At 45.3% G+C, this 25,563-nt stretch overlaps 1 protein-coding gene across 1 annotated transcript in view; it reads left to right on the top strand.

Moving 5' to 3' along the window:
* Nucleotides 1–25,563, top strand: part of MYO1D (myosin ID) — a 169,369-nt gene that overhangs the window by 94,481 nt on the left and 49,325 nt on the right. The window contains exons 20-21 of the mRNA XM_066566705.1: nucleotides 5,333–5,446; nucleotides 14,964–15,118. Of these exons, the coding sequence (XP_066422802.1) occupies nucleotides 5,333–5,446; nucleotides 14,964–15,118 (269 nt within the window). The remainder of the gene's footprint in view (nucleotides 1–5,332; nucleotides 5,447–14,963; nucleotides 15,119–25,563) is intronic.

The raw sequence follows: 25,563 nt of genomic DNA, 5'->3' as shown, positions 1-25,563 counted from the left end.
TTTTATATATATAACAAATATTGCCTATAAATCCATTTCCCACATTACCAAACCTTATTGGCCCAGGGTGGCACGTGGTGCTGGCACGTGCAGCCTGGCCCAGTGCTCAGGGCACATTTGTCACATCTCTCATGTTAAATATATATATATAATAATATATATAATATATATGTATAATAATATATATAATATATATTATGTATTTATATCTATTTTATATATTGTATATTATAATATGTGTTTTGCATATTATATATAAAATACTCATATATATGGATATATTTTATATAATATAATATATTATATAATAATATAATGAAATATAATATATAATAATATCATAAAATATATAATAATATAATATATAAAAATATATAATATTTGTTTATATATATAACAAATATTACCTGTAAATCCATTTCCCACATTACCAAACCTTATTGGCCCAGGGTGGCACGTGGTGCTGGCACGTGCAGCCTGGCCAGTGCTCAGGGCACATTTGTCATATCTCTCATGTTAAATATATATATATAATAATATATATAATATATATGTATAATAATATATATAATATATATTATGTATTTATATATATTTTATATATTGTATATTATAATATGTGTTTTGCATATTATATATAAAATACTAATATATATGGATATATTTTATATAATATAATATATTATATAATAATATAATGAAATATAATATATAATAATATCATAAAATATATAATAATATAATATATAAAAATATATAATATTTGTTTATATATATAACAAATATTACCTGTAAATCCATTTCCCCCATTACCAAACCTTATTGGCCCAGGGTGGCACGTGGTGCTGGCACGTGCAGCCTGGCCCAGTGCTCAGGGCACATTTGTCACATCTCTCATGTTAAACCTGGTTCCTGTGGGTTTGCAGGTTGTGTTTGATCTCTGCTGAAAATTCACTCACGTGAAGCTTTAACGGGGGCCTGCAGAGTGAATTATAGAAATGAAATTGTAATTATCAGGTGATTTCATTGCTTCCCTTAAATAATTCTCCTGAACAAAGCAGCAATTGACAAAAAAAGGCTGCTCGAGTTCATCCGTGCTGTGTTTTCATGATTCAGCTTATTTGAGGATTCCTGAACAAAATCTGTGCTGCTCCTGCTCTTCCCTGAGACAAGAAGCTGTTGGTGGGAAGGTGTTAAAGGGCACTTTGGTGAGCTGGGCTGAATGTTTTATTTCTGAAGCAGCATCAGCCTTCCTCTGTGGCTTCCTTCAGCTACTGAGTCACCAAACCACATGTGAAACAGTTGTTAAGTGTCAACAGCAAGTTCAGGTGTCAGCTTTTGGAAATATTCAGTCTAATGCACTTCTTTCCTTGCACAGAAAACACATTAAAAGCAAAAATACTGAGCAGCTTGAGCAGACAGAGGTGGAGCCCAGAGCTCACCTATTTAAACACATTTATGGGTAGAGCAGCCCCTGTGACCTGTCAGATATTGGCTCATTAAATTCCTTGACACAGAATGTTTCTAACTGATGACTGACATTGATCTAATGAATCCTTCAGGAAGAATTTAGAAGATTCTAGATCAGGAAGAACTTCCTGGAAAGGGTGGTCAGGCCTTGGCAGGGGCTGCCCAGGGAGGTTTTGGAGTCCCCATCCCTGCAGGTGCCCAAGGAGCACCTGGATGTGGCACTCAGTGCTCTGGGCTGGTGACAAGGTGGGGATTGGGCACAGGTTGGACTTGATGGGCTGGGAGGGCTTTTCCAGCCTCAATAATTTTGTGGTTTTAAGTCCAAATAGTAAATTTATTCCAGGAACTGCTCTCCAAGTTTTGAGCTGCTGGTAAAGTTTTCTTTGCCTGTGTGGGGGCCCAATTTCAGCAGCTTGAGCTGAATAATAATGGGGGGCTCTGTTTGGAGCAGTTTTTACAGGAGGCCTGGGAAAGGCTTTGAAGCCTTGCTGAGGGGAGGGGAATGAGCTGTGTGCTTGCTTCCCTGCAGTAGGCACAGGTAGAAGCAGGTCATTCCTGCCTATGGAAAAATCCATCTTTTCTGAGCATTGTGCTGCTCTTCACTTTTTCAAAGGAAATTTTCAAGATTTTTGCCTTAGGAGAAACCAAATGCATATTTCATGCAAACCTCCAGATTTTGTTGGATCACCTAGGAAACAACTCTCTCTCTCCATTTTCTTTAGAATCAGGTTTTTCTTCCCACTTGTCACTTGTGGCACCAAGCTCCTTTGACAGGATCATCTCTTTCAAAGGCCTCTGCCCTGCAGTGTCCAGAAGCCACTGACAGAAACTTGAAAAACTTCCTTGAAGATTTTTCAGCTCTTTGCCAGATCTTCATTTCCCCCACGAGCTTGTCAGGAAGCTAAATTAGGACTGATTCACATTTGGATCAACAAGATATAAATACAGAATGCCCAGAAGGTGCAGAGAACACAATGCTGGGAAGGGCTGTTCCCCAGGAGGGAATGAGCTGTAGCTGAAAACAGAAGGCCTGTCCTTACTCCTACAAGCCCAATAGTGGTATTTGCACTGTGAGTGCAATTTTGAGTGCAAATTTGTGAGTGCAAATTTGTGTGAGTCCCTTCTGTGCCTGCTCCCCAGTGGGACAGTTTGTGCTTTAACTCACAGCAGGTATTATTTACACAAATGCACTGCAGGTGCACAAGGCACCTGGAGCCTCTTCTGCTTGGAAAAAGCTGGAATGACGTGAGATTTTGCTCCTCAGGTGAGATGAGCTGCTGGGCCTCTCCTTTGGTACATTCCTTTAGCTGAATTTTAATACTAAAACCAGCAGGGAGCCATGAGAAAATAGTGGGATTCAAACCATGCCTGTAGAACTCCCACAATATTCCACAATATTGGCTTGGAATACAGCTTTGGGGTATTTCAAAATATATCAGCAGGGGCTGAGGGTTCATCCAGGTGTGCCAGAGGCCAAGGACACCTGGTTTGGATCAGAAATGATGTGGCAGCAGGAGCAGGGCAGTGACTGTCCCCTGAGTCCTGGGGTCAGCTCTGGGCACCTCATGGTGAGAAGGACCTGGAGGGGCTGGGGGTGTCCAGGGCAGGGGCTGGAGCCCCAGGAGGGGCTGAGGGAGCTGGGCAGGGGCTGAGCCTGGAGCAAAGGAGGCTCAGGGGGCCCTTGTGGCTCTGCACAGCTCCTGCCAGGAGGGCACAGCCGGGGGGGCCGGGCTGTGCTCCAGGGAGCAGGGACAGGAGCAGAGGGAACGGCCTCAGGCTGGGCCAGGGGAGATTTAGGATGGATATTGGGAAAATTTCTTCACAAAAAGAGTGATCAGGCATTGGCACAGCTGCTCAGGGCAGTGGTGAAGTCCCCATCCCTGGGGACAGGGGTCAGTGGCAGCCTTGGCAGTGCTGGAGGAACAATTGGACTTGGTGATCTCAGAGGGCTTTTCCAGCCTTTCTGGCTGTGAAATCTGAGTGTGCTTCTCATCTCTGCTTCCCATCTCTGCTTCCCAGGCAGCAGCCACAGGACCTCCTGCCCTGGGCTGGCTCTGGTGTCACTGTACCAGAAATCTGCTCCCTTTGTCACCAGGGGCTGGGGGTGGGACAGCAGCCAGGCAGGGTCATGGCAGTGCCCAGGCAGTGTTCACTGTGTCAGACTCTGCAAACAAATCACAAAAAGTCAATTGCTTGATTGATCTGAGCTTTGATCTGAGCCCTGAGGGGCAGATCCAGCTCCAGGGACTGGACTTTGGTTCAGCTCCCAGGACCTGGAGTGTGGAGAGCCCAGAGCTTCCCCAAATCCTGGCTGAGGAACCAGTGCTGCTCTGCTCCAGCGCCCAACATGTGGCACCAGGCACTCCTAACCTACTTTCTCAGGGCCATTCAGTGTTTCATAGCCGTTAGGCTTTTTTCTCCCATTCATCTGCTTCCTAAAATAATCCTGGTTACTCAGCATCTCCTCCTGTGAGATTCCCAGGCCCTCAATCATGTTCTTCACCTTCTCTGAACCACCAGATTCTCCTTCACACTCAGCACCCTGGTCCTTCACAGGCTGTTCCAGGTGAACCATGGCTCCCAGGACATTATTCCCATGTTATTCCTTGCCTGTGCCAACATTCTGCTTTTTCTGAGCTGCCTCATGTCTCTGTGCCAAGATCTCTCCAGAGCTGTCTGAAATCATCCTCGGTTGCTTTTTCTGAGTCAGTGCCGTTAATATAAAGCTGTCACAGAGCTCTCCAATTTGCATTTTTTTGCCTTTATCTGCTCTGAACTTTGTCACTCTGCTGCCTCCTGACTGGGGATATTTAAGTTCTCCCGTTGTCTCCTTATTTCACCCTGGAAAATCCTATTTATGTTCATCCTCCTCACGTCTTACCCTTGTCTCCCCTTCTCAGTTGATTAATAAATATCTCAGTGACTGTGATACAACCATGACTCTGGTTTTGCCTCAGTGAAAAACAATTTCTACTTTGTGTCCTACTTTCTTAGACATTTCCAACAAACCTTTGCATCCTGCCTGGTGAGTGTTTAGTGCTGAGGGGCATCCACCAGCCTGGATGAGGTGGAGCTCCAGGGAGAGCTCAGAGCCCCTTCCAGGCCTAAAGGGGCTCCAGGAGAGCTGGAAAGGGACTGGGGACAAGGCATGGAGGGACAGGACACAGACCAAGGATGGTCCAAAGCCTCAGGTCTGGGCTGTGCCAGGGCAGGGATTCTCCATTTGGGGTTCCCAAAGCTCCTTGGCAATGTGGGGACAACAGCCTGAGCTCCACTTGGACAGGGCTTGATTGTGCCTGAGGGAAGCCTCTGGCCTTGGTTTGAGTGAAAACTGGAATTTCCCAGGCTGCCACAGCTCTGCTGGATGACTGGGAATGTTGCTCCTCTCTCTCTTTTGTATAATGGGATTACAGGGACCATGTTCCCTTTTCAGTGCTCCAAGGTCCAAGGAGAAAACCTGTTTAGGAGCTGTGTGGGTTTGGGGTTATTTTGTTTGAGTTTGGGGTATTTTTGTGCGAGTCTGGAGTACTTTTGTGTGAATTTTGGTTGTTTGTGAGTTTAGGGTGTTTGTTGTGTGACTTTGGGGTATTTTTGTACAAGTTTGGGGTATTTTTGTGTGGGTTTGGGGTATTTTTGTGTGACTTCTGGCTGTTTGTGAATCTAGGGTGTTTGTTGTGTGAGTTTGGGGTATTTTTGTGTGACTTGTGGCTGTTTGTGAGTTTAGGGTGTTTGTTGTGTGACTTTGGGGTATTTTTGTGTGAGTTTGGGGCATTTTTGAGTGAGTTTGGCACTTGGCACTGCCCAGTTTCATTCCCTGTGTTCCTGCAGAGGTCAGTGGGACTCACACGGTGTTTCTGTGCAGGTGAATCGCTTTAACAAGGTGGAGGACAGGGCCATTTTCATCACTGACAGACACCTGTACAAGATGGACCCCATGAAGCAGTACAAGGTGATGAAGACCATCCCCCTCTACAACGTGAGTACAGCCCTGGGGATCCTCATCTGGGGCTCTTTCAGGGCAGTGTCTTTACTCTGTAGCTCCATTTTCATGTCCATAACATGGAAAAAGTCTTTGGGTTGCAGTTTCTGATATATTTAATGTCTTTACAACAGTTACAGTGCAGTTATTGCAGCACCAAAGCAACGGGGTGGGATTGTTGGGGTGTCCTGGGCAGGACCAGGGGTTGGACTGGATGATCCTGGTGGGTCCCTTCCAACTCAGGAGATTCCATGGTTTTATGATTCTGTGATCATATTAGCTTTTAATTTTGGTGCATAAAATAAAAGCTAAACCCCAAACTGCCTCTTACAGTTCTCTGCTCCCTCCCTGTATCAGTTTGCTTTGCTGTGTGCAGGATCCTGGCCCTGGCAGGGGCTGGCATTTCACAGCAGCTTATGCCACTGTTCCTGTGTCTCTGAGGGCTTGTCTGATCCTTCAGGTTGTGCTTGAATTTATTTATTTAGATTTTTTTCTATTTGTTCATGTTTAATGTAAATCTTTCCAAAGCTAAACTCAGAATTACAGTCAGGTCTGGCCTTGGGGTAGCAGGGTGGAGCTGCCAGGCAGTGGATTAGCAGGGATGGAAGGGGTGGGCAGCACCTCAGCTTTGCTCCCCAGCATCCTGGAGCAGGGATTCAGCTGAGTCTCCCTCAGCCTGGGGTGCTCTGGTTATCTCCAACCTCCAGAGCCTGCCTGGCTGCTGGGACATGCCCTGCACAGATTTTCTGGGGTGTTTGTATTTGGAGAAATGACAAACCTGGCATTTCTGTACTGCTGGGAGGGCTGAGATGGGATTAAGGTGAGGGTGAAATCTCATCTGCAGATGTGGAGGGGATGATTAGCTCAGGCTGCATCCATAATGTTGGGTTTAGAGTCTCCTCCTGCCCTCCTTGCTGGGCACCCAGCACAGAGTATCCATGGAGTAGCTACTCCCAGTAGGAATGCTGGCTGCAGCAGGCAGTGTCTCCATGGCAGTGCTCTTGTTTTGAAAGGAAGCTGCCCTGAGCAGCTGCTTTCCTGGCTGCTGTTCTGGCCCAGCACTGGTGTCTCTGTGCTCTGAGGGGCTGGCAGCACAACCTGCTGTGTGCCAGGGGCTGTGTGCCCGTGGAAACCGGGGTGCAGACACCCCCAGCCTGGTGAAAACCAGGGTGCAGACACCCCCAGCCTGGTGAATAACAGGGTGCAAACACCCCCAGCCTAGTGAATAACAGGGTACAAACACCTCCAGCCTGGTGCAAATATCCCCAGCCTGGTGAAAACCAGGGTGCAAACACCCCCAGCCTAGTGAATAACAGGGTACAAACACCTCCAGCCTGGTGCAAACATCCCCAGCCTGGTGAAAAACAGGGTGCAGACAAACCCAGCCTGGTGAAAACCAGGGTGCAAACACCCCCAGCCTGGTGAAAACACCCTTGGTCTGGTGAAAACCAGGGTGCAGACACCCCCAGCCTGGTGAAAACCAGGGTGCAAACCCCCTCAGCTTGATGCAAACATCCCCAGCCTGGTGAAAACACTCCCAGCTTGGTGAAAAACAGGGTGCAAACACCCCCAGCCTGGTGCAAATATCCCCAGCCTGGTAAAAAACAGGGTGCAAACACCCCCAGCCAGGTGAAAACACCCCCAGCCAGGTGAAAATCAGGGTGCAGAGAACCCCAGCCTGGTGAAAACCAGGATGCAAACACCCACGGCCTGGTGAAAACACCCTCAGTCTGGTGAACAACAGGGTACAAACACCCCCAGTCTGGTTAAAACACCCCCATCCTGGTGAAAACCCGGGTGCAAACACCCCCAGCCTGGTGAAAATCAGGGTGCAGACAATCCCAGCCTGGTGAAAATCAGGGTGCAGACAATCCCAGCCTGGTGAACAACAGGGTGCTGACACCCCCAGCCTGGTGCAAACATCCCCAGCCTGGTTAAAACATCCCCAGTCTGGTTAAAACATCCCCAGCCTGGTGAAAACCCAGGTGCAAACACCCCCAGGCTCCCAGCAGAGCTCAGACACCCCCACACTCACAGCCTTTTAGCAGAGGGGTTTTCCACACCTGATTTTCCAGGTGTTCCCTCACAGGTGTTTTTTGGTGATGTGGGCAAGGCAGGATTTTGCCCATCAGGATTTCTCACTATTGGTTTCTCCACCTTTACCTTAACCAGAGTGTCCAGGTCACTGAAATTCACTGAGTGCAGGATTAATGAGAGATAAATCTGTGTTTGTCACAGGTTTAGGACAATGTCTGTTTTACCTGTGTGCCTGATGGGTGTAAAGGTGCAGATTGTACATTTACAGCAGCACAAACCCAGATCATTTGTCACCTGAACATTTCCCTCTGTAATCCTTAATGCCTTAAAAATGAGAGCTAAGCAAGTCAGGTACAATTTCAGAAAGAAATTTCAGAAAGAATGTTACTAAGAAATGTCAATAATTGTTGCTTTTTCACCAATAAAGATGTGTTAAAAACAGAATATCCATTCCTACAGAGAGCCCTAGGGCAGGCTCTGTGGTGATTCTGTGTTGGCTATTTTGGCTGTATTTTGGTTCAATATTGGTTGTATTTTGGCTCTGTGTTGTATTTTTTGCTCTATGTTGTGTTTTGGCTGTATTTTGGCTCTGTGTTGGCTGTATTTTGGCTCTCTGTTATATTTTTGGCTGTATTTTGGCTCAGTACTGGCTGTATTTTGGCTCTGTGTTGTATTTTTGGCTGTATTTTGACTCTGTGTTGTATTTTTGGCTGTATTTTGGCTCAGTACTGGCTGTATTTTGGCTCAGTACTGGCTGTATTTTGGCTCTGTGTTGTATTTTTGGCTGTATTTTGGCTCAATATTGGCTGTATTTTGGCTCTGTGTTGTATTTTGGCTGTATTTTTGCTTAGTACTGGCTGTATTTTGGCTCTAGGTTGTATTTTTGGCTGTATTTTGGCTCTCTGTTGTATTTTGGCTGTATTTTGGCTCAGTACTGGCTGTATTTTGGCTCTCTGTTGTATTTTTGGCTGTATTTTGGCTCAGTACTGGCTGTATTTTGGCTCTGTGTTGTATTTTGGCTGTATTTTGGCTCTGTGTTGTATTTTGGCTGTATTTTGGCTCAGTACTGGCTGTATTTTGGCTCTGTGTTGTATTTTTGGCTGTATTTTGGCTCAGTATTGGCTGTATTTTGACTCAGTGTTGTATTTTTGGCTGTATTTTGGCTCTGTGTTGTATTTTGGGCTGTATTTTGACTCAGTGTTGTATTTTTGGCTGTATTTTGGCTCTGTGTTGTATTTTGGCTGTATTTTGGCTCAGTACTGGCTGTATTTTGACTCAGTGTTGTATTTTTGGCTGTATTTTGGCTCTCTGTTGTATTTTGGCTGTATTTTGGCTCAGTACTGGCTGTATTTTGGCTCTGTGTTGCTCATGTGGCTGTTTGGAGTTCCTCAGGACAAGAGCAGTTAATGGTCTGTGCAGAGAGGTCTCTTGCTCTGAGAATTCTCCCATTTCTGCAGCTATAAATCAGTTTTATTGGTAGATGTGCAGTTATTCCCCTCAGTAACCTACCACAGGCAATCTTGGCCAGCCAGTTTCTTTGACCTGAGCAGGAATCCTTGAGATTCCAGGGGTGCTGGAGTGCTTGGCACAGGAGGGATGGGTCCAGGAGATCCTCTGCTGACCCATACAGTTGTCAAGGTAACATTCCAGGATGGAAATTTGATTAAACCAAGCTTTGGTAGATTCTGTGGTGTAAAATTCCAGCTCTGCTCACAGCCTCTCCCTGTACCTGCCCCTCCTGCCCTGGCACTGGGGTGGGCACTGATCCTGCTGGTGGATCCAGAGCCCCCTGAGCTGTAGGAAGGGGAGAGGAGGAGAATTTGGGGTGCCTTTGCTTTATACACAAAATATTTCACAGAACAATGGGATTGAATTTGGATTGGAAGGGGCCTTAAAGCCCACCCAGTGCCACCCCTGCCATGGCAGGGACACCTCCCACTGTCCCAGTGTCCAACATGGCCTTGAAAACTTCCAGGGATCCAGGGGCAGCCCCAGCTGCTCTGGGCACCCTGTGCCAGGGCCTGCCCACCCTCCCAGGGAAGGATTTTTTCCTAATATCCAATCTAAACCTACTCCCTTCCAGTTAAAGCCACTCCATTTGTATTTCTCTCAGGATTTCTCAGATTTAACCCTGGCAAAGTCAATCCTGTTGAGAGCAGTTGTTTGTTCCTTGTTGTAATTATGGTTTATATTTGTTACCTAATGTTTATATTTGTGTTGTTTTTCCACCCCTGAGTTGCTTTGCACACTCTCCCCATTTTTCTGTGCCTCCTTTCATGGAAGCCCTTCCACCATGTGGAAGGAGCTGATCAGTGCTACAGAAATTCCTTCATTTTTGGGACAAGAGCAATGGTTTGAAATGCTCTGAAGGTTTTTTGAGGACAAAATGGACAATAATGGCACCAGTAGTGAGGTGTATCCATGGAGCAGCCCTGATGAGTGTTCTCTGGGAAGAGAGATGCTCCTTCCCATGCCCAGGGCTGGAATCCTCTGCCTGTCAGCCTTTCAGGAGTGCCCTGCCAACACAGCAGCATCCTCAGGGGTGGTGTTTCCATGGAGATCTCACTGGAGACACTCAGCTGATGGCTGCTGCACACACAAACTTGTTTTCAGCTGAGGAAATCTCTCCCTGTCTCCCAGAGCCAGGTTTGCCTGGAGTCCCCTCCTGTCCCTGCCCAGTGCCAGCTCTGCACTGGGACAGGGGAAAGGGCTGGGAGCTGAACCAGGTTTGATTTTCCTTGGATGGAAGGAAGGGATTTTTGCCAGTGAGGGTGGGCAGGCCCTGGAGCTGGGGCTGCCCCTGGATCCCTGGCAGTGCCCAAGGCCAGGTGGGACATTGGGGCTTGGAGCAGCCTGGGACAGTGGGAGGTGTCCCTGCCATGGCAGGGGTGGCGCTGGGTGATCCTGAAGGTCCCTTCCACCCAAACCATGCCATGGCTCTGGGTGAGAAATGTGCCAATGTGCCATTCTCTACCCAACCTGACAAACAACAGCTTCCCTGGCAGCCCTGCTGCTTTCTCCATGTGGAGATGCTGCTTTGGGGGATCCTCTGTGTGGATTTCTCATCTGCCAGAACTCTGGCATTGCCTCAGAGTACCAACACACACTGATCTTCTTGTTTTTACCTGAATTAAAACCAAACAGATACTGCCTGAGAGGAATTAAAGGCACCAGAAAGGCTCTTGCAGCCACATCTCCCCTGCACTGGTGAGCACAATAAAGGATGTTCTGCAGAAGCTGAGGATTTTTTCCTGCTCTTCAAGCAGGGCCAATATTAGTGTTGGTAAATACTGAGATAAGCACCTTCTCTGAAATGATTTCTTTTGTGTGGCATTTATTCACTCAGAGTCTTGTAGGGAGGGGTGAAATGGGAAGATTTTGAAGGGCTCTTGGCCTCCTAACAGGGTTCTGTTGAATAATTAATGTTTAAATTGCCTTTTCAAATCCAACACTGTGACTTGTTCATCTTTCACACTCGCTGCACATTTAAAACCTTGATGGCAGCAGTCCCTGTGGTGCTATTGTGCTCACAGGAGGGTTTTTAAGTATGCAAATTAATTTTAAGGGACACTGTAAAGCCAGGCAGCTGTCAATGCCTGTGCATGAGGTGGAGCTCGTTGGGAAAGCGTTTCAAACCCCAAAATAGCCTGAACAGGGAATAAACTCCACCTGTGCTGGGGCAACTGGTGACAGGAGGGCCCTGCCTGGGGCTCCAGGGTCAGCAGCTGCTGCCCCTCATTCCTGGGGTAAAAACCACCAAAACCCCAGGGGCTGCACCTTGTGTGGAGTCTGATCCCAAAAATAGGGCACAGACCAGGCTGCTGGGCTGGGCTGGGCTTTTCTGGGGTGGCTGAGGCATCCAGAGCTGCTGGAGCAGCTTCCTTGGAAATGACACAGGGTGAGCAAAGCCAGGGAGCAGCTGAGCCCCCTGGGAGCCCTGGGCTGGCAGGAGTTGGGACACAGGAGCCTCTTCCCCTAAAAAGAGAATAATGAGACTGTAATTTCAACAAAATGCTTTATAGGTGCCTCTGACTTGTAGGGGAATGGGGCTGCCCTCTGCAAATTCCTGAATGGCTCAAAGGAGCCCTTTAATGGACAGGGAAAGTCCTCTGTGTTCTCTCTGTACTCATCATCCTTGCACCTATTTTATTTTATTTTATTTTATTTTATTTTATTTTATTTTATTTTATATTTTATCTTATTTTATTTTATTTTATTTTATTTTATTTTATTTTTCATTCATTATATTCTATTTACTTTATTTTTTATTCATTATATTCTATTTATTTTATTCTATTTTTTCATTCATTATATTCTATTTATTTTATTCTATTTCTTTTGTCCCATGTATTATATGCTATGTATTTTATCCCAGTTATTATATTCTATTTATTTTATTCTGTTTCACTTTCTCTGCTTTGCTGTACTTGCCTTTTGAGGCTTTTTTTGCCCTCTTTACACTTTGTTTCCCCAGCACAGATCCTTTTCTTGCTTTCTCTAATATTCATCTGAGTAACCTGTGCTCCCAGATTGCCCCTCCTAAAAATCCCCTTTTTTTCCTTTGTGAGATGACAAAGCTTTTGATGAGCCAAGTTCAAAAAGAAAATGCCAGAAAATAAACCACCCAAACCAAACCCTTGCACCTTTTTATTTTGTCAGAAGAGGCAGACCTTAATCCATGCCTGAACATGGCAATCATTGTGGCTTTGCAGGGTTTGTCCCTCAAATTCTTCCTAAATTCTTGTTACCTGCAATTCACAGTGGCACAGACTTGTTCAGGTTGAAAAAAACCTTTAAAATCATCAAATCCAGCAGCAGCAGCACCAAACCACATCCCCAGTGCCACATGCACGCATTGATTGGACATTTCCAGGGATGGAGACTCCACTCCTGCCCTGGGCAGCTGTGCCAGGGCTGTTCCCCCCTTTCAGTGAGGGCATTGTGCCAACAGCCACCTGCCCCTGCCTGGCACAGCCTCAGCCACCTTTGGGTGCCCAGAGTGAGGCTTGGAGAGGCTGCAGGGCAGATGGGGGTGACAGACACTCATGTGAGGGTGACAGACACTCCTGATGGGTGACAGACATTCATGTGAGGGTGACAGACACTCATGTGAGGGTGACAGACACTCCTGATGGGTGACAGACACTCCTGATGGGGGTGACAGACACTCCTGTGAGGGTGACAGACATTCCTAATGGGGGTGACAGACACTCCTGATGGGGGTGACAGACACTCCTGTGAGGGTGACAGACACTCCTATGGGGGTGACAGACACTCCTGTGAGGGTGACAGACATTCCTAATGGGGGTGACAGACACTCCTGATGGGGGTGACAGACACTCCTGTGAGGGTGACAGACACTCGTGTGAGGGTGACAGACACTCCTGATGGGTGACAGACACGCCTATGAGGGTGACAGACACTCGTGTGAGGGTGACAGACACTCCTGATGGGTGACAGACATTCCTGATGGGGGTGACAGACACTCCTGATGGGTGACAGACACTCCTGTGGGGGTGACAGACACTCCTGTGAGGGTGACAGACACTCCTGATGGGTGACAGACACTCGTGTGAGGGTGACAGACACTCATGTGAGGGTGACAGACACTCCTGATGGGTGACAGACACTCCTGTGGGGGTGACAGACACTCGTGTGAGGGTGACAGACACTCATGTGAGGGTGACAGACACTCCTGTGAGGGTGACAGACACTCCTAATGGGGGTGACAGACACTCCTGATGGGTGACAGACACTCGTGTGAGGGTGACAGACACTCGTGTGAGGGTGACAGACACTCCTGATGGGTGACAGACATTCCTGATGGGGGTGACAGACACTCCTGATGGGTGACAGACACTCATGTGAGGGTGACAGACACTCCTGATGGGTGACAGACATTCCTGATGGGGGTGACAGACACTCCTGATGGGTGACAGACACTCCTGATGAGGGTGGGGTTCAGTGGTGTCACCCAGGGACGTTTGGGGAGAGCTTTGACCTGGGGTGCTGGGGGAGCACCTGGGGACATCCTTGGGTGTCCTGTGGTCCTGGGGGCATAGCAGTGACAGAGGGACACAGCAGTGACACAGGAGGTGTCTGGGGAGGGCCACAGCAGTGACACAGGGACAGACACAGCAGTGACACGGGGACACAGCAGTGACACAGGTGCTGCTGGGAGCCATCCAGGCAGGGTGGGCACTGTCCCTCACACCTCCCAGGCTGCTGAATTCCACAGAGCCACTGTTGTTTGTGCTTGCTCAGCTCCTGGGGGGACACCCACCCACTGCCACCCCTCAGCTCCAGGGGGGAGGTTGGGAGCACCCTGGCAGTGGCAAAGGCACAGGAATGAGGGAATCATGGAATGGCTGGGGTTGGAAGCACCTTCAAGCCCATCTAGTGCCACCCCTGCCATGGCAGGGACACCTCCCTCTGTGGTATTTTTGGGATCCCCCAACAAGGGGAGGAAATGATGAATCTGACTCCATGTTCTTAGAAGGCTGTATTATATTACATTATATTATATTACATTACATTATATTATATTAATAATACAATATAATAACAATAATTATTATATTATATTATATTATATTATATTATATTATATTATATTATATTATATTATATTATATTATATTATATTATATTATATTATATTATATTATATTATATTATATTATATTGAAAGGATACTTACAGAAGGCTTAAAAAAGATAGTAATGAAAAACCTGTGACTCTCCCCAGAGTCCTGACACAGCTGATGGTGATTGGTCATTAAGTAAAAATAATTCACATGAAACCAATCAAACATGCACCTGTTGGATAAACAATCTCTAAACACATTCCAAAGCAGCAAAACCCAGGGAGCTGGGGTTGTTCAGCCTGGAGAAAAGGAGACTCAGGGGTGACCTTATCACCCTCTTCAACTTCCTGAAGGGTAGCTGTGGTGAGCTGGGGGTCGGTCTCTTTCTCCGGGCAACAACAGACAGAACAAGAGGACACAGTCTCAAGCTGCGCCAAGGGAGATGCAAGCTAGAAATAAGGAGGAAGTATTTTACAGAAAGAGTAGTCAAATACTGGAATCATCTACCCAGGGAGGTCGTGGAGTCACCATCCCTCGAAGAGTTTAAAAAAAGACTGGATGTGGCACTTGGTGCCATGATCTAGTTGAGGTATTAGAACATGGGTTGGACTCGATGATCTTAAAGGTCTCTTCCAACCTAGAATTTCTGTGATTCTGTGATTCTGTGAGAAGCAAATGAGATAATATTGATTTCCTTTTTCTCTGAGGCTTCTCAGCTTCCCAGGAGAAGAATCCTGGGCAAGGAGATTTTTCCAGAAAATCTGGCAGTGACATTCCGCTGTCCCAGGCTGCTCCAAGCCCCATCCAGCCTGGCCTGGGACATTTCCAGGGGTGGGGAATCAACATTTTTATATCAGCACAGCCAACACTGTTCTCCCTTTCTCTCCTCAGCTGGTGGGGCTGAGTGTCTCCAATGGGAAGGACCAGCTGGTGGTGTTCCACACCAAGGACAACAAGGATCTCATCGTTTGTCTCTTCAGCAATGACCCCTCCAACGACAGCAGGATTGGGGAGCTCGTGGGGGTCCTGGCCAGTCACTTCAAAAGGTCAGTGCTGGGCTGGGGCTGCTGGGCACCCATTCCAAAGTGGAGACCATCCCTGGAGTCACTGTGGTGCTGGGCTGCAGCCCTGGGATGCCACAGTGACCTTTTCTTCCTGCCATTTTTGGGGCACACTTTTTACCTGTATTCCTCTGGTTGCCTTCCCTGTGTGTGTGTGACAGCCACAGGTGTTTGGGGGGACAAATATCACTGAAGGTGCACTTGGGGTGTGTCACAATGGCTCCTGAGGGCTTCCTGCAGCCAAACTCTTCATATTTCAAATTAAAATGGAGTTTTTCTTTGCTCAGATTGACCCCTGCCCCAGTACCATAAATCACCAGCAGGTGATTTATTGCTTGAGCAGTAAATCATGGCTGTGCAATGTCATCTCTGCTCCCTGAAGTCTGTCTGTCTGTAAATCCCTGAGCCAAAGCTGGTGATTGGTGTGGGGGTATGTGGGACTGAGCTCCTGGATCCCAGGAGTGAATTCCAGGCTGCACCAGGCACAGAAAGGAGCTCCAGGGAGAAGCAGGGTGTGCAGTGAGCAGATCTTTGGCTTGTTCCTGGCTGCTCCAGAGGAGGTTCCTAAGAGGAATGGTGCTGCCAGCACCTGCAGCCTTGGCTTTGCTGCTCACAACCTCCCCAGAACTTTACAGGTAAATCTTCACTCAGAGCTGTGAGTGGCAGGAAAACCAGAGGGAATTTTGGTCCCTTTAGGGTATTTTTGCATGAATTCAAGAAGACTGTGCTGGTCCAGCCCCCTCTCACCACCACAGTGTGCAGCTCAGGACTGGCCCTGCTTCTTTGGGCAGGGGCTGAGTCCTTTGAGAATGAATTCTCAGCATTGGTGTAACTGGTTTGGGGAAATTCAGTGCTGCAAAGCAACAGAAAACATTCTCTGGTTTTGCTTTTACCTAAATCTCGTTTCATGGCAAAGGCAGCTGTTCTTGCAGGCTCAGGAGATTCTGTAAGGCAATGTTTGTTTGGGAATCCTGGGATTCTTCATCCAACATCACCCTCAGGTGGCTGATGCTCCTCAGGGCCTTGCCAGCTCTGTGGTGTGGGGACACTCTTGGTGACACTCCAGCTCCTCTGTTCAGTCTCCAATCACCCAAAATTGCTTTTAATTTTGCTCAGATTGGTCCCCCAAGCAGCTGCCCTTGTGTCACCTGTCCCCACTCAGCCTCAGGCAGAGGTTTCATTTTAACAAAGGATGTTGTGACCACCAGCCTGAAACATTGCACATTGTTCTCCTAAAGGTGGGAACTGCTGATTTCCAATTTCTTACACTGATTTTAGCAATGGCATTTCTATCTTTCAAAAGAATTTGGTTTAATCTAATCCCTGTCTGTAGGAGAATAGCAGTTAAATATATTTATGTGCTGATCAGCTCCACTTAACACAATATTAGCATTATTTTAGTGCTTCAAATGACAAATCACAGCTGGGTAAATGGGAGAGCTGCTGTAGGAGCCCATTTCTCTCCAACATCCAATAAAAGTTCCTGGATGAAGGGCAATGCACAGGACAACTTGCATTTAGTTTCCCGAATATATAAATGTCATGGTTTCCCTCTTCAAAGCAATATCTGTAAATTAAAACATTCAGGAACGTATTCATGTTTTCCATCACTTTCCATTTTCCTAGAGTCACAAACTCCTGTCAGAGAATGGGATTAGCTGAGCCTGTGCTGGGGAGGCACCGGGGGAATTCCTCATTAGCCAGGGAATTCCTCATTAGCAGGATTAGCTGTGGGTGTGCCTTGTCAGGGTCGGGTTTCTCTGCCCTGCCTGAGGAGGAGCTAAGGCTGGAGCCAGCAGGAAAATCTCAAACCTAAAAGTTCAATTGCTTGCAAGATCCCAGCCATGGTGGGGTTTAGGAGCTCTGCTCCAGCTGGGGTGTGGGAGCAGCTCCTGTGGGTTCTGGGGCTCTCTCTGAGCATTAAAATCAATTTCCAGCCATCCCAGCACCCATCCTGGATCCCTGCTGGGAGGTTTTGGCAAGGCTGAGGTGTCCCAGGCACCTGTGGTTGTGTGGGTGCTGGTGGGTGCTGATCCTTTAACTGTGTGTGATAAAACCATGTGAGTTCTGTGCCATTCTGTGGTGTAGGAAAGGGGAGGAGGAGGCTGCTGGTGTCACCCAAACCTTCTCATCCAGATGCTTTCTCTCAGGTTTCATTTTTTATTCCAAACTCTTTGAAATAGGAACTTCAATGCTGACCCATCTATAAAATTTTGGACATTTTCAGCAAGAAATAGCTTGGACATTTTAGAACAATTACAGAGGTGACTTCTCTCAGTGCTGCATTCTGCAGCTGCTTTTGGGCACAAAGGCTTCACATTTGGGAATGATTTGGCCTGATTCACATTTCTTTGCATCACCCATGAAAGCTTCACAAAGCTGTGTCTTTTAAAAGTTATTCCTGGTAGGAATTGTCTTACTTTGAGGTTGTGGTTCCCAAATAAGTGTTTATACAGGGGAAAACTAACATGAGGCTGCTGTGAGCTGTAACATTTTTAGTGAGTTAACAGGAGTTCAAGTCACAGTTCTACTGAGTCAGCTGGATTTGGGGATTTTTGACAATGCAGCTGAATTCCCAATGGAAATGATGGGAAGCTGGATGAGGTGTTGATGTAGTGAACAGGAAGTTCATGTGTGCCTGCAGTTCATGTGCAGTGTCCATGGGCTCCCCTGGGAATTCCCTGGCAGGGCTGGGATCAGGGAGTGCCTGGAACAGCTGGGGGGATCCAGTGGTCCCTTGCAGGAGCAGGTGGGTGAAATCTGGTGAAATCTGCTCAGGATCTCTGCTGCTCACAGTGACCCTGAGAGGTGTTAGAAAGTCTCTTTTCCCAGCCTGGCAGTCAAAGAAGGAGTGAGAGCTCTTCAGTTCTCATTCTCAAGGTTGTTTATTGTTTCTTATCTATAAAAGTCTTTCTCCTGTCCAGCTGAGGTCCGTTCAGCAGGTCAGACAGAGGCACTCTGGTGTTATCTTTTTATACTAAAAACTACATGTACAATATTTACCATAACTTCCCAATACCTATCACCTATGTTAGACAGTGAGCTTCTACTCTAAACCAATCTAAAAGTGCCACCATCACAGCAGAAGATGGAGGCCAAGAAGGAGAAAGGCTGGACAGACCCCAATTCCTCCATCTTGCCCCATTCTAAAAACCCCAAAATCTATTTTTCCCCCCATGATAAATTCACTATCATTCTACTTAAATTTTTTCCTGGCTTGTAATTCTTCATATAAGGTTGGTAATTGTTTCCATGGGCTGAATCAAAGGCCCAGGGGTCCTGGGCTCTGTGCCAAGGTCTCTGAGCCCCCTGATGGGGTCTTGAGTCCTCCAGGGCAGCCAGAGGAATTTCCTGGGTTCGGACAATCTGGGGCATCTTTCTGCCTTTGGTGCCCAGCAGGATCCAAGGGGCTGTGCAGCAGCTCAGAGCTCAGTGCCCTCATCCTGGTGTGCCAAGGCAGGGAGCAGGAAGGGAAGGATTCTATTTTCCCTGTCCATTTTTCATCCTCAGGGCCCCTCAGGCTCTAGAAGATGTCTGGAGCCAGCAGTGCAGGACACTGAGGATTTTCTGAGTGTCCTTCACCTGAGGTGACCCAGCTGTGGTCACCTCCCTGTGCTCCCACTGTGTGGGTCCCCCCATGTGAGTGATCTGAGCCCTGGGGGTGCTCAGGGGTCCCCAGGAAGGTGCCCAAGGCCCATCCTGTCCCCAGGGCTCATTCCCTGCCCTCTGGGAGCAGGCAGGGCTTGTTCTCTCTGCCTGCCCACACATTGGGATCAGGGAGTGGCTGCTCCAGCACTTTCTGTTCCCAAATCCCCACATTGCCTGAGCCACAGCCCTTGGGCTCCTCCCAGCATTCCTGGAGGGAAGGGGGAGTTAAAAGAGCAGTCAAAAGCAATCCCTACAGAACTCCAGCAGAAAATCACTTGCCTGAGGATAATTTTCTATTTTCCATTGCTCTTTGGGACCCGTCAGCCAATTTTAATCATCACTGTGCCCTGGATTCATTTTCCTCAGTTCTGGGCCTTACCCTGGAGTGTTGGTCAGGTCCTGGTGGAGCAGGAATTCCCCCAGGGGGGATCTCAGCCTGCCCCAGGGCTGTGGCTCCAGCTCCTGCCCCACACAGGGCTCCTGGTGCTCCTCAGGAAGGTCCCATGCCCTTGTCCCTGCCTCCTGCCCTCCATCCCTGCATTTCACTGCATCAGGGAGGAGGCAGAAACTTCTTTGGTTGGGGAAGTGGAGAGGTTTGGCTGTTGGATTTAGTGTCACCTGCACGTGTGTCACTGCAACACAGGGATGTCCTGTGTTAGAATAGAATAGAATAGAAATAATTATATATAATGATATAATATATGTATTTTATATATATATATATATATATATATATATATATATATATATGTGATATTATATTATATTTTGGGTTTATTTTATTATACATATTTTATAATATATATTATTTATATATTTATTTTAAAATATATATTTATATATATTTTAAAATATATATAATTTATAAATATATATAAATATATACTTATATATATTTATATTTATAAAATATATATATTATAAATATAAAAATATTTATAAATATATATTTTAAATACATTATATTTAAATATATATAATATATATAAATATATATATAAATATATTATATATAAAAATATATTCCATATATAATATATATAGATACAGAAATTACATTTATTACAGAATTACAGATGTAAATTGGAGCAGCTTGGGACAATGGAAGTGTCCCTGCCATGGTAGGGGTGGCGCTGGGTGATCCTGAAGGTCCCTTCCCACCCAAACCACTCCATGTTCCCCAATAATCAGCTCTGGTAATTCCTTTGTCCACCTCACAGTTGTAACTTGGGTTGAGAAATGAGCTTTCCTTGGGAAAACAAATGAAAGATTTGTTGTTTTGAGTGACTGCAGGGCATGGAGAGGTGGAATTACAGCACCCTGCTGAGACTGTCCCTGGTTTAATTCTTGTACATCCTGGAAAACTCTCATTGCAACTTTTTCCAAACACTTGTCCTGTGGGAAGGGAATACATCAAGATCATTCCCTTCCTCAAAACTCATCTTGCCACTGCTGCTGCTGCTCATCCTCCATCTCTGAGTGGGGCCCTGGCCAGGGAAGCCTCCCCAGCTCACATTCCTGTGGAAAAGTAGTTTTTGTTACACTTCTCAAAGTGTTCCTCACATGGAAAAATAGATTTGTCTCCCTCAGTGATGGATTAAGCCTTTGCTGACCCAGAGATGGAATAAAAACTTTTATTCCATTTTCAGTCTCATGTGAAGGGTGAGACAATATAGATGTTATAATTCACACTATTACAATAAAAAGGAAACTATTTTTAAATTACAATACATTATAAGTGTTTCTTTGCTTATCAGCTTTTGCTACACCATGCTGTAAATGCCTTAAAGCAAATCATCTCAAATTACCCTTCATGAATTTTATCACAATGCATCTTTCACAGTTCTATTTCTCCAAAGTATCCAATTTATTTACAAAACCATCCTTTGAAACTTGTTTCCAGTTCCATTTCTCTCTCAACAATGTCTGTCCTATTCCATGGCATTTCTAAGTCAGCATTTCTTATCTCAAAGTTTACACACAGATACATTCTATGTAAACCTTCTATCAGACTTTAAGAATTTTCTACAAATCCATTTCCCACACCTCAGTGCTGGTTTTGTGCCACTGAGAACACAATGAGCTCCAGGGAGGGGTTTGGGATCTCCCCAGGCTGCAGAGTTTGTGTGAATCCTTTATTTGAGTCCCAGCCTCTGCATCTAAAAGTCCATTCTCGTGTCTGATAACATAAATAGTAACAATTAATTGTGTTTCATGATCTTCCTTTGAGTCCAGAGAGGTTTTTTGGTTGGTTTTCCTTCCCTAACCTGCCTGTGCCCTGCTACCATTGTGTGCCAGCCCCAATTTTGTACAAAACCCTCTGGAAAGTGGATTCAGTTTTATTCCTTTTTATCCTTTATTCCAGCAGCCCTGTGTAACTTTGGTGCTTTCCCTTCTCTGAGCAGCTCCTGGATGCTGAAGCTCCATGTCCAGGGTCCTCCTGGGAGGGAGCTCTTGGTAAAAATGAAGTTCTTGGGGCTTGAGGTGCTGAAGGAAATTGATATTCCTTCCCATGGTGTCACTTGGGGTTTCCTGGAATTGTTCTGTGTTCAGGAAATCTTCCCCAGGGCACTTAAAAATCCTGAATTACTTTGGGAATTTGGACCCAGGTTTCCTCAGTAACTGTAATTCCTGGGAAATAGATCTCCAGTGTCCCAAAAATCCTCTTGAGTGACCAGAGGCGCTCTCCAAGGTGCTCCCCAAAGATGCAGAAATTCCCTCCAGTGGTCACAGGTCCTCTCCAGCCCACCACCCCAGTGTGATTTTGTACAAATGATGTTTGCTCTCACTGACCCTTTGCAGAGTTCTTGGAGTTTCTGAATTCATTTTCTGGCTCCAGCTGAAGGATCTGCTGGGTTAAACAGGTGAATCCTTTCCATCCTTGGACAAGCTAAAGCACGAGGGTGGAACTGGATTTTTTGTGGTCTGGGGGGAAAAAACAGCATTGAGACTCTCAGAAGAGGTGAGCCAGTTCTGGAGTAGAAAACTCAAAGCCATCCTCATCTTCCTCCTCATCCTCCTCCTCCTGCTCCTCCCTCAGGGTTTCAGAAGCCTCAGACCCCTAAATATGAATTTGATTTTTAGAGCCCTAAGCATTTTCTGTGTCATTTATGAGGCTCTGTCCAGCTCCCTCCTCTCTTTGAGATATTCAGGTAATCAGCCCTGAGGATCTGCAATTCCTGCATGCCACAGCCACCCTTCCCAATCCAGCTTCCCTGTTGGTGCTGGGAACTGGGGATTTCCTTCAGCAGTGGGAACAGGAAAATGGAAGTTTCTCATGTTACAAACCTCTTCCATATCTGGCTCTGGGCTCTGCTCAGTGTATCCATTATCACAAATTATCACAAATTATTATTTTCAATCTTGAGCCGCAGCTCTCGGTGCTCATTCAACACTTGAAAATTTTGACACAAATCCACACTTTTTTCTTTTCCTGGAAATGTTCAGAAACCCCGTGGGTGTGGCACTGGAGTGATGAGCAGGGTGCAGGATTGACACTTGGACTTGATGCTCTTAAAGGTCTTTTCCAGCTTTAATTATTCTGTGATTCCATGAACCATCACCCTGCCCCCGTTAAAACCTGACAGAAGCAGTTCCTAAAAATGTTGGATGGTACAAACACAGCCCCAAATCCTCTGCTGCATCCCAAAATCACAAAATGGTTTGGGTTGGAAGGGACCTTAAAGCCCTGCAGGGTGGCAGGGATACCTCCCACTGTCCCAGGCTGCTCCAACCTGGCCTTGGGCACTGCCAGGGATCCAGGGGCAGCCCCAGCTGCTCTGGGCACCCTGTGCCAGGGCCTGCCCACCCTGCCAGGGAACAATTCCCAATATCCCATCCAGCCCTGCCCTTTGGCACTGGGAGCCATTCCCTGTGTCCTGTCCCTCTCTCCCTTGGAAATCCTCTCTTTCCATCTTTCCTGTGGCACCCTCAGAGCCTGCAAGGCCCCAGTGGGGCCATCCCTGGTCTCCTCTCCAGGTGAACACCCCCAGCTCAATCCCAGAATGGTTTGGGTTGGGTTTGGGCTGGCACAGCCTGAATACCCTGCCTGGGCTGGCACAGCCTGGCTGCCCCAGCAGCTGCCCTGGCACAGGGGCACTGAGAACAGCCCAAAGCTCAGGGCCTGGATCTGCTGGGTTGATTTGGGGAGGGGGTTGAGGTTTGTGCCAGAGGGATGTGGAGCTCCTGGAGAGGGAGAACCCCCCTGGGTGTGCAGCCCTGAGCTGCAAACAGCCCCTGGGGACCCTAAACAGCCACAGATGGGTTTTGGTGTGAGCACAAAGCTCCCAACCTGTGCAGCTCCTGCTGAGCTCAGTGCTCAGCACCTCTGTTCCAGGGCTGGGATCCCAGCCCAGGCTGTTCCCCTGGGCTCTGGGGAGGGGCTGGGCTGGGCTGGCAGCACCAGGAGCTGCTCACAAAGCTTCAGGCACCAAAAATGCCTCATGGGTGATGCTAAAACATCACCAGGAGTTGTGCAGCCCCTTTGTTCCCAGTGAGACACTCCAGGCTGGGTTTCCCACCTTGGGTTCCTGTTGTGTTTGTGTGGTGCCCCTTGGCAGGGAGGAATGATGAATCTGACTCCATGATCTCAGAGGCTAATTTATTATTTTATGATATTATATTTTAAAATACTATATATATATTACTATATATAGTAATATATATATCACTATATATAGTATAGTATCTATATTATACTAGATATATATAGTATAATATATATAGTAATAATTATAATATATATAAAATATATAATAGATAATATATAATTATATATATATTTTATATTTTTATATATATTATATATTATATATTATATATTATACATTATACATTATACATTATACATTATATATATAAAATATATATATATATATATATATTACTACTATAATACTATATATTTTTACTATAATATAGTAAAATACCATAGTATATTAAAAAAATTAACTAAACTATACTAAAGAATACAGAAAATATACTTAGAGAAGGCTAAAAGATACATTCCTTCTGTGGCAGGAAGGAATGATGAATCTGACTCCATGATCTCAGAAGGCTAATTTATTATTTTATGATACTATATTATATTAAAAAATACTATATATACATTACTAAATATAGTAATATATATATTACTATATATAGTATAGTACATATATTATACTATATATAGTATAATATATATAGTAATATTTATATAATATATAAGTATAATATATAATATATAATTATATATATAATATAATATAATATAATATATTATATAATATATATTATATATTATATATTATAATATATATACACTATATAATATATATAGTAATATAATACTATATATTTTTAATATAATATAGTAAAATACTATATTTTATTTTAAAAATTAACTAAACTATACTAAAGAATACAGAAAATATACTTAGAGAAGGCTAAAAAGATAATAATGAAAATTTGTGACTCTTTCCAGAGTCCTGACACAGCTTGGCCCCAGTTGGCCATTGAGTTAAAACAATTCACAGCAGAATCCAAGGAAACAATCACCTGTGGGTAATCAATCTCCAAACACATTCCAAAGGGGCAAAACCCAGGAGAAGCAATCAGATAATGATTGTTTTCTTTTTCTCGGAGTCTTCTCAGCTTCCCAGGAGAAAAATCCTAAGCCAAGAGATTTTTCCAGAAAATGTGAATACCAGTTTCCCACCTTGCTTTCCCACCTTGGCTCTCATTATTCCCAATAAAGGTCTTGGTGTGCTCCAGAGCCAGAGCCTGAGCCAAGCTTAGGAAAGCTTTGCCTTTAACTGCACTCCTTCAGTTTGGGGAGAGCTCTCGTGGTCAGTCCCAAAGAGGTTTCTGTAAAAATGAGCACAGCAATGGTTTTCAAGGCCTGAATATTTTTAGGGACATGGAAACTTAATAAAATAAAGAGGATCAATAGGTTGATCATGTTTGAAATAATAAAGAAAAGATACGTTTTTCTCTTGAATATTCCAGGGAATATTAAATGTTGATATTGATTAATGTATTAGATATTTGATCCAGCCATTTTTACATTCTTACATAAAGCAAAGTATCATGAAAATACAGATTAATAAAGCTTTCCTGCTCTTTTGCTCTGTGGCATCTTCAGCAGAGCCAAAACTGCTCTTTTCAGCTTCCTTTCCTCCCATTCTCCTCTGGCTCAGCTCATTGTATCTCCTGAGCTCAATTTTGAGTTGTTCTCCAAAAGGCATTTCTGTGACTGCTCTGTCAGAAGTCGTTGGGATCCCAGAAAATTATTCTTGTTAATGACTTCAGTCTATTTAGTCATTCTAATTAGTGATTTTTCACATAACTCAAATGTTAAGCTTAAAGGGAGGTTTGGGTTTGGGTTTTTTCAGGATGTGTGGAGGGTCTCACTGATAAAATCTGAATGTGCTGAAGACCCTGAGCTTGGGGCTTGGCATTTTTGGAAATGTTTGAGGAGCTTTTTAATCAGATACTAAATATTGGCTCCCAACAATTCTTTCTGAAGCTGAGGTCAAATAAATTAGAATTTAAACATGGCTGTAATGGAAAAACAAGGAAAAAATGTTTCTTGCTTGACAGATTTTAGAGCTTTTATTTTGTTTTTTCAATAGATACAGAACTGAACCCGTGAGCTAAAAGTTAAATCTTGTGCTGTAAAGCAGGCTAGAAAAAAATCATGTTCCTGGTATAAAACTGAAGTAAATTAACTCAATCCACTGAGCCTGGAGTGTTGCTCCCTGTACAAATCCTCCTACACCAGGGTGTCATTTTTTACCCAC

This window comes from Molothrus aeneus, chromosome 28 (genome assembly GCF_037042795.1).
Source record: "Molothrus aeneus isolate 106 chromosome 28, BPBGC_Maene_1.0, whole genome shotgun sequence".
Lineage (NCBI taxonomy): Eukaryota > Metazoa > Chordata > Aves > Passeriformes > Icteridae > Molothrus > Molothrus aeneus.
This window is presented reverse-complemented; position numbering and strand designations above follow the sequence as displayed.